This window comes from Pristiophorus japonicus, chromosome 8 (genome assembly GCF_044704955.1).
Source record: "Pristiophorus japonicus isolate sPriJap1 chromosome 8, sPriJap1.hap1, whole genome shotgun sequence".
Lineage (NCBI taxonomy): Eukaryota > Metazoa > Chordata > Chondrichthyes > Pristiophoridae > Pristiophorus > Pristiophorus japonicus.
Genome location: NC_091984.1, coordinates 166,381,998 through 166,390,891, shown reverse-complemented (window position 1 = coordinate 166,390,891; position 8,894 = coordinate 166,381,998). Strand labels below are relative to the sequence as shown.

General features: G+C 49.2%; 1 protein-coding gene across 5 annotated transcripts in view; it reads right to left on the bottom strand.

The window, feature by feature from the left end:
• Positions 1–2,633: 2,633 nt before the first annotated feature.
• The window catches only part of LOC139268802 (uncharacterized), a 67,585-nt gene continuing 61,324 nt past the window's right edge, over positions 2,634–8,894 (bottom strand). For 3 of the 5 annotated variants that reach the window (XR_011594110.1, XR_011594111.1, XR_011594112.1), the window contains 3 exons: positions 8,703–8,835; positions 8,096–8,420; positions 2,634–6,364 (listed from right to left, as the gene is read on the bottom strand). Coding sequence is in view for 1 of the 5 variants with exons in the window: in XM_070887516.1 (XP_070743617.1) it covers positions 8,242–8,420; positions 8,703–8,835 (312 nt within the window). In the remaining 4 variants the exon portion in view is untranslated. Of the gene's footprint in view, positions 6,365–7,823; positions 8,421–8,702; positions 8,836–8,894 lie in introns of those variants that run through there. The other 2 variants (XM_070887516.1, XR_011594113.1) reach the window with 2 other exon arrangements.

Below are 8,894 nucleotides of genomic sequence, written 5' to 3'. Positions count from 1 at the left end.
CAAGGCTAGTCTGGCTCTTAATTCGCAAGTTTTCGGCAGTCGTCCGTTGAGATCCCACTTCTGACACCAAATGTAAATTCCTGGATTCTTTTACCTCAATCTGGTTCAGTAAAATTACTGAGTCGAATACCTCTTGTGCTTTGAACAAAGCAGTCTTTATTACCGGCCAGTAAGACCTATCCGACAGAAGATATACCCTCTGGATAGAGCGTACACACTCCCTACGGATAGGTGAAGTTACATCGTAAAGCGTTAACAGTTATACAGTTTTGAAATCAGATAACAAAATACAAATGGATTGACAGTCTAACTCAGCCACTCATTAGTCAATCTTAATGAGATGTTTTTCTTGAAAGCTCAAGCATTGCCTCTAAATGTTCCAATCTAGTGGTGTGACTATTCATGTTACAATTAGATGTTATTGGCAGGATTAGTGACTTGAAACCTTGAGAAAGACTGTTAGCTATGCTGATGTTGCACTATTTGCAATCTGACATTCTCCCAGCTATTCTTCCATGGCTTATACATTTTCATATATCCCGTTTACTTTACTGTCCTTAATTCCATATATTCCGTTCAGATATCCACATAACCACTGCTAGAATAATGGGCATTCACCTGCATGATGCGCTGCCTGTGGTCACACACCAGCTGACATGAAATGCCACACAGCAGAATGTGTGCAGTCAATGGCACACTGCACCATGGGAAAGCCTGTAGTCCCGCCTGCTTGTCTCTGGCAAGAGGGAATGAGCTGTACGTGTTGCTCTGTGATCCTCTTATGCAGCAGTGCAAACTGAGAGATGTTGCTTCTATCTTCAGCAGCAGCCTGGAAGGAGCCAGATGCACAAAAGCCAAGAGCCACAATCACCTTGACAGCCACAGGCAATGCGGTCCTTGCCCTGCTTTGAGGTTGCAGTTGTGGCTACAGCAGTTGGCACATTTCAGTCACAACCTCTTTGCTTCACCAAAGATGTCTCAAGTAGAGGTAAGGGAATTGCTCCTTAAATGCGCTTGGCGGATATGGCCTCCTGCCTCCACACACTGGACTCTGACTAGTCAAGGTGCCCAGACTCTGTCAACATGTTCCAAATTTCTCTGCAATCTCTTACATTTTTCTTTCTCAAAGCACCCAGAATAGTAATAAACTTACTCATTTCATGGCTTTAAGCCAATTTGTCCCCCAATGTCTCTCTCTGACAATCAACTCAAACACACTTCAAAAAGCCAAGTCAAGCTGCTCCAATGGCTCAGGGCAGCAATGCGCTACCTCCTCACTCCCAAGCTTAAAGGGGTGGGACAGGCACGGTGTGCCAAGCCCCGAAGCAGGTGGTGCAACAGGGGCCATGGAGGTCCTGCCAATCTTAACAGCCAGGCTCCAGTACCATAACTTTCATTAGAGTCCTGCCTGAACTGGCCAGATGCATTAACTCGCTGGTGGGCGGGAGCGAACGATCGCAATCAGGAGGTAACTAGTGGGACCTGCGGGATTGGTCGCTGGCATTCAGATAAGGGTAAGAGGGAGAGGAAGCTCAGGGCAAGGGTGGCGCAAGGCTTCCTCGTGGGGCACAGGCCACTCCTGCGCCTCCTGGCCCACAAGGAAACTTAAATAAAAATTGAAAACCTATCTCCTGGGCCTTTTCCACAGGTCAGGCCCGAGGGGGAAGCGGTTACTTCTCCCCCGCTCAGGCCTGACTGAAACAGCAGATTGAGTCCCAATCTCCACAGCTTGGGACCTGCTCAAAAAAGCAAGTTAATGTTCGGAACCTGGGCTGATTCTCCCCACGCTAACCCAGAGTCACTGGGTAATGATCAGGTTCAGGAACCTGGGCTGATTTCCCCCACACTGACCCAGGGTCACTGGGTAATGATCAGGATCAGGAACCTGGGTTGATTCCCCCACACTAACCCAGGGTCATCGGGCAATGATCAGGATCAGGAACCTGGGCTGATCTCCCCACACTGACCCAGGGTCACTGGGCAATGATCAGGATCAGGAACCTGGACTGATCTCCCCACACTGACCCAGGGTCACTAGGCAATGATCAGGATCAGGAACCTGGGCTGATCCCCCCCACACTGACCCAGGGTCAATGGGTACTGATCATGATTTAGAGATACAGTACACAGAGCAAGACCTGAACAGATATTATTTTGCAAAAAATATCATTCTATTTAACAGCAGCATTATGAAGAGTCACTGTATGCAAAACAAAACACATGCACGAAAGTACCCAAATAGGTATTTTTCTCTGTCAGCAATCCCACAGAAGATCAAGTGTTATAAAATCTCAATTTATTTTATTTAAAGCAGAGTGGAATCCAGGAAATGGCACAGAATATTAATGTTGAAATATAAAGCGTCGCTAAATAAGGATTTACATTCAGTAGGCTAGAACCCAAGCCCCGTACCACACCCCAATCCCCCCCACCACAATCTCCCCATCCCCCGCACCACACCCCAATCTCCCCATCCCCCGCACCACACCCCAATCTCCCCATCCCCTGCACCACACCCCAATCTCCCCATCCCCCGCACCACACCCCAATCTCCCCATCCCCCGCACCACACCCCAATCCCCATTCCCCCGCACCACACCCCAATCCCCTGCTCCATGACCCCAGACCCCGTCCCCTGCACCATGACCCTAGACCCCAGGAAGATTGTAGCCAGTATCTCTGCAATTTCGACCCTTACTTCGCTCAGCAGACTAGGATGCATCCCATCTGGACCGGGTGCCTTACTCACTAAGTATTGCCAGCCTTTTTCCCCATCTCCAATAACTAATAAACAAAAGTGTTGAAAGAATATCAAAGTACGCAGAACACCTCTGGCGCCCATGGTGTTGCTCACAGCAGTGTTTTGGTGTTAAATCTTCAATTGTTGGAGACTCCAGGCCAGCCCCATCTCCTGGGGACAAGGACACTTAGTATGCACATATTAGGTTCATTTAAGAGCAAGGAAGAGCAAACAGCAAAAGAGAAATGCAAAGTAGTTAATCATAAAATATGAGTTTGGACTATACTTTTGAGGGATCAGATGTGATTAATTATCATGGTAAATTTAGTGAGCACTTTTGGCAGTGCCGTGTCTCACCAACTTTACTCTATATTGCTTCAGAGGCTTGAAAATCCAATGTGTGTGTTGAAAGCAAATAAATGAGACTTGGTGTATAATATAACTTAAACATAACATCTAATCCTCTGCTTTCTCTTTCCTCCTCTGCCCTAGCCACAGGCTGACTTTGATCACAGATCAATGGATACCGGCACAGCTTCAAACCTTTGGTTCCTTACTGGCCATTCTCCATGTGACAGCCTAGACAACAAATCTCAGCAGGTTGTTCACCCTGAAGAGCATTACTGATACCACCAAAATCATCCAGTTTCCAGTAGAGCCCACCGCATACCAGTTCAGAGCAGGAAGTCACCGAAGTCAGCCGGGACAAAGGATTGGATTTGGGACACTCCCGGTCAGCGTAGCTCAGTCTCACACTAATTGCTGCTGAGGAAGGGGGTGGGGTCTTCGCTTTGAACCTTTCCTTGTATACGTTCAACCATTAAATGTTGCTGAGAGTAGGCTGTCACAGTACCAAAGTCACATTATGAGCTTGAGTTGCCAGACAGGGAGGGAAAATGGGACCAATGTGTCAGTTCCCCGCACCTAAGCATGTGCATGGACATTGCCCGCCAATGCCCTAATCTCTGGAACTCCCTCCCTAAACTTTTCCCCCTCTCCTTTTAGACCCTCCTTAAAATCTTTCTCAAATTTGACCAAGTGTTCCCTAAAATCTCCTTAGTGGCTTGGTGTCAAATTTGAATTGATAACGCTCCTGTGAAGTGCCTTAGGATGTTTTACTACGTTAAAGGCGCTATATAAATACAAGTTGTTGCTCTTCTTTGAGCGGCTCAACCAGCGGTCTATAAAAGGGCCACTGGAGGTTGCTGTAAAAGAAACAAGAGGTCCAAAGGTAACTTGTTAAACAAGAATGTGCTTCGTGGGGGCCCACATTAAAAGCTCTCTCCCGTTGCGTAAGGTGCAAGTGCCCCGTCAGTCGCCACTGACAGGCAACTTGCTGGTTTTGTGCGGGCAGCGTCCACCAGACTCTGGCTGGGCATTGGACGGCAGTAACAACCGGGGTCCTTCGCCCGCCCCTCATGCAATTCAGCTGAAAACCGACTTACACCCCACCCCACACACACTATCCTGCCCTCTTGGCGAGGGGTCCGTTAAGCATTTAAGTTCAACATTTGTTTCAACTGCGACTGAAAAGGCCTCAGGAACTTTTTCAATGTTGGAGGAACCAGGCATTGATCGAGGCATAATTGCACCATTGCTCACGATGCTGGATCCAGAAGGAGCAACTGCAGGTAGCTTGGTCCATTCCAGCCACAATGTCAGCTGTGTCTCGGTGGGTAGCACTCACGCCTCTGAGTCAGAAGGTTGTGTATTCAAGTCCCACTCCAGGGACTTGAGCACATAAAATCTAGGCTGGCACTCCAGTGCAGTGCTGAGGGAGTGCTGCACTGTCGGAGGTGCCGTCTGCTCTCTCAGGTGGATGTCAAAGATCCCATGACACTATTTAAAAAAAGGGGAGTTCTCCCAGGTGTTCTGGCCAATATTTATCCCTCAATCAACAGAACAAAAACAGATTATCTGGTCATTATCACATTGCTGTCTGTGGGAGCTTGCTGTGCGCAAATTGGCAGCCACGTTTCCCACATTACAACAGTGACTACAAAAAGTACTTAATTGGCTGTAAAGCACTTTGAGACGTCCGGTGGTCATGAAAGGAGTTATATAAATGCAAGTCTTTCTTATCTCATCTCCCAGTCCTCGCTGCCAGTTGTAAATCAGTCATTCTAGCCCGTCCACTCTTTGCTGGAAAACCTCTGTTGCACAGTTGGTCTAGACGTGCTGTAGCCAATGTGTGATGTTTGCAGTGATATGGTACTTCTCCCGGCTGGCTGTTGAGGGCCCGTGGCCGGGTTTCTATAACAACTCCAGGAACAATGTCTACATCAGCGCACAGCCGGGATGATCGCCAAAGCCTCTGCACTACGATAGCATGTTTGCAGGGCAACACATGCTGAATCCAGAAGGTGCAGCTGCTGGCAACTCGGCCGTCATGTGCGCGGAGTGTGCGCCTGGTCACCAGAAGTCGCAGTGACTGTGTCCGCCTCCTGCTGCTGGACACTCACTGTGTAGAGGGATCGACGATTTCCCGCATCTGCCTTGCCGCGGAATTGGTGAACTCTGCACAGAAGGGCGGTAGATCCGCAGCTGTCTCTGCAACCTACTTCAACAAGGTCTTGTGCAAAAATGTGGTACAGGAACGCTCCGCAATCCAGGATCGCTCTGTGGAGGGCTAACCACTCAATGCACTCCTCCGTGGATGGGGAGGAGTGGAGCAGGAGTTCTATCTTGCCATTCTCCGACTTGACCCGATTATTTGTGTTATTCCCGAAAGTTAGAATGGTACTTCGGGAATGTGTTACCCACATCTCCTTCTGTGGAACTCAGTTCATTGCAAGACACTCCTGCAGGGGTGGGTGAAGCAGCCCAATCCTATCTACACACAATGTCAGTTTCTCCTCGGAGCCTGTAGGAACCTACTCCCTGCAGATGTCAAACAATTGTTGCTTCCGTGGATGGTCCACTATGTGGCTGCAGATCTTCCTCTTCATGTTCATACAATATGGAATTGGTATAGTCGCCCCGTGACAACTGGGAGATGCTTCTTGATGTCCTTATCCATAATTGCTGTCTTGATCCACACAGGATCCCATCATTTCAGCGAATGTTCCCACGATGTCATCCAGCATTTCAGCTGTCTCATTCCTCACCTCTGCCCCTGCCCATATTGTCCTGTAACATAATCTGATAAAGAGGATAGCCATACTTGGCAGTTTTGTACAACCCATCAATCAGCAGCAACTCGGGAAAGGCTGCCCGACGGGCCTTCATTGTTCGGGCCATGACTGCAACAAACTGGATGTCCCTTGCTTGCAGCCAACACGCAGCGTCGTTCAATTGTTTCCAGTGTCTCAGAGTGCATTCATGCTGCCATCGCCTGCTGTGAGTCATGTCTTTACATTTCGAATGTTGCGCAGGGTTACTAGCGTGTTGAATTCTCGCTGAATATAAACCTTCAGCTGCTTGTTCCCAGGTTGTAGCTTGGCCAACTCCTCCACCCTCTGCATCTCATCCGGGTTGAGTTGTCATCTACTGGCGTATAAAGGTAAATATTCCGGACTCAGGACGTGGTTGGTATGCACAAACTGGTGTGAGGTGACACACAGCCTGTTCTTGGTCACGTTGAACCTCAAGGCGATAATGGCCTTGCAGCCCATGGCGAGGTATCTGGAAAATAAATTGCAATGAGATACGGAGCCATGGGTTTGGGGAAGTTCTCATATAGTGCAGCCTCCCAGAGTAGGGGTTGTGGTGCCCTGATCTGCTGCAGCCCTCTACCCTGGACCCTGAATCCTGGGGCTGGGACCTATGTGTTCGGTCAGGAGGGGGAAACTGGGAAGAACGTGATCAAGGTCTATAGGTGGGGGGGTGGGTGGTTAGACAGATCACGTGCTCCCCCGTTAGGGCTGTGTCAGGTTCTCTGAAATCAATAATGCTGCTGTGGACTAATGCTGAACTGGAGCCTACGTGAGAATGCCCGACACTGGATCAAGTTACACATTGCAGGGACCTCGGGCTAGAACCTCCACTTTTTTTGCATGCTTAACGCCCATTTTACTGCTGAAATGACATAACGCCCATTTATCGCCCACAAAATGGAAACTGACAGGCATTTTTAGGAAACTTATCGCCAAGCGTTACTTTCCCCATGTGCTTATCACCGGGAAAAAATATTACCGCCCACCCACTTTTTTTTGGGCGGAATCATCAGAATAGGCGAAATCAACGCCCATAATATCGCCCTGTGTTACTTTCTGCATGGAATTAACGCCGACATTCAATATTGACTGTTTTTGGTCCTAAAGAGCATATTTACCCAAACTAGCGGCCATGGAGATCGCCCACCGTCAATTTCACCACCTCGCACACATATCGGCCACAATATCGCTCGCCCAAAAAGCCACCTACAAAAAGTGGAACTGTTCTGAACGAACGGCAGCGGTGTGGCTGGCATTTGTAAAATCCCACTTTTTGGTGAGGAACTGATATCTGAACGATTTGCCTGAAAGAGCGCTGATGTGAGTGACAACGCTGGCACACTGCTGAGTATGTGCAGCTCAGACATCAATAGTGCCCATCACCTTGGTGCCAGTTAAAGTTTACGTTGATTGATGTTAAGTTGTATTTAATCCTTTCATGTTAAGCAATCACCAATGTGTAACGGTGCAGCTATCTGAGACAATCTGAGGTTATGTTCAATAACAAAAATTTAAAACCAACATTGGTCTGAAATCATAAGTATCACAGCCAATGACACCCAACCCCTGCCCACACCCCACTTTTTCCACCATTGACATAAATCACATGTTCAACATGTCCAGCAACACAGAATACAAAGGCAAAGCAGAAGCGTGGTCCCCAGCCCCCATACATTGCAACAAATTGCATACACCCAGATGGAGATATAACACAGCCATCACTTGCGCACATGCACCTCACTTTCCTTCCCCCCTCCCCTTCTTCTCCCCACCTCTACTCCTTCCCCTCCTCATTCCACGGTGCCTGGCTGAGGAGCTCCTCAGGCGGTGCCTTATTGGGGGGAGGGGGGTGGATGAAGGCAGATGCGGTTGTTGTACGGGAGCGGGGGGTTGCTGAGGGGACAATATTCTCTGATGCAAAAGCAGGATCTTGGTCCTTGCTCTCACCTGTCATTCACAGTGGTGGTGCGGAACCTAGGGGTGGAATGCCGCGCTCGGGGACCACTGGGAGGCCTGTGGCAGCAATGTTCCTGGCTATCACATCCAGAGACTCAGCCATCCACGGAATATACTCAGTCATGGTGGCCAGCTGTCAGGATATGCCTCCCCCAATGCTTCGATGAGCTGGTCACCAATGTCTACAGTTCTCCTGGACAACTGTACCATCTCTCCGCTGTCATATGGCGCTCGTGGAACTGACCTGCCGCGTCCACGAGGACTCCGCGGGGTCGGCGCCGTCCTGGGGACAAATGGGGTGCCCTTTGGAGAGATGCTTGGGCCCGGTACTTTCAGAGTGGAGGCAGGAATGACCAGAGGACCACTAGATGGCCTTGCGGTGGAATGGCTTCAGGAGCGTGGCGATGCAGGTTCCTCGAAGTCCACGCCCTCATCCGTGAAGAACAGTGGATTGACGGGCGAGAATCGGAGCTCCTCAGCACCAGATGTAGGATCGTCCGGAGAGTCCGGCCTCGTGCCGGTACCTTCTGGCCTCTGTGGTCTTGCCTGGGGCCGTACTGCTGACTGAGCTGCAAAACACAAATGAGGTTATTAGAGGAGAAGGGGGTACTAGGGTGACAAGGTGAGTCCAGCGCTACAGACAGCATATGCACGACAAAAGCACCACCGACAAAATCATCAGACATCACATTTCATGACCATCAACACATTGTGCATTGCAATGATTTTCATTTGGCCAGCATTATTTCTAGGACAATTTTAGAAATCATCTATCATATATGATTGTTCGGCTATGAGTGGGTGTGGCATCTATTGACTTCACATCACGCAATGGTGTAAACTTTACTCACGTGGCATCATTTCAGGGTCTGCAGATGCTCCCCACGAGTGCGACACCCGCTCCTCCATCTCAATGATGTTGCTGGGGACTGGTGGCCCTCCACCCGTTCGCCTCTGCTCGGACCTCATCGTCGATAGCTTCTTCTGTAAAAGGTGACAGGTCGACATGGCATGAGATAATTGCGTGATACCATTACTGTCAC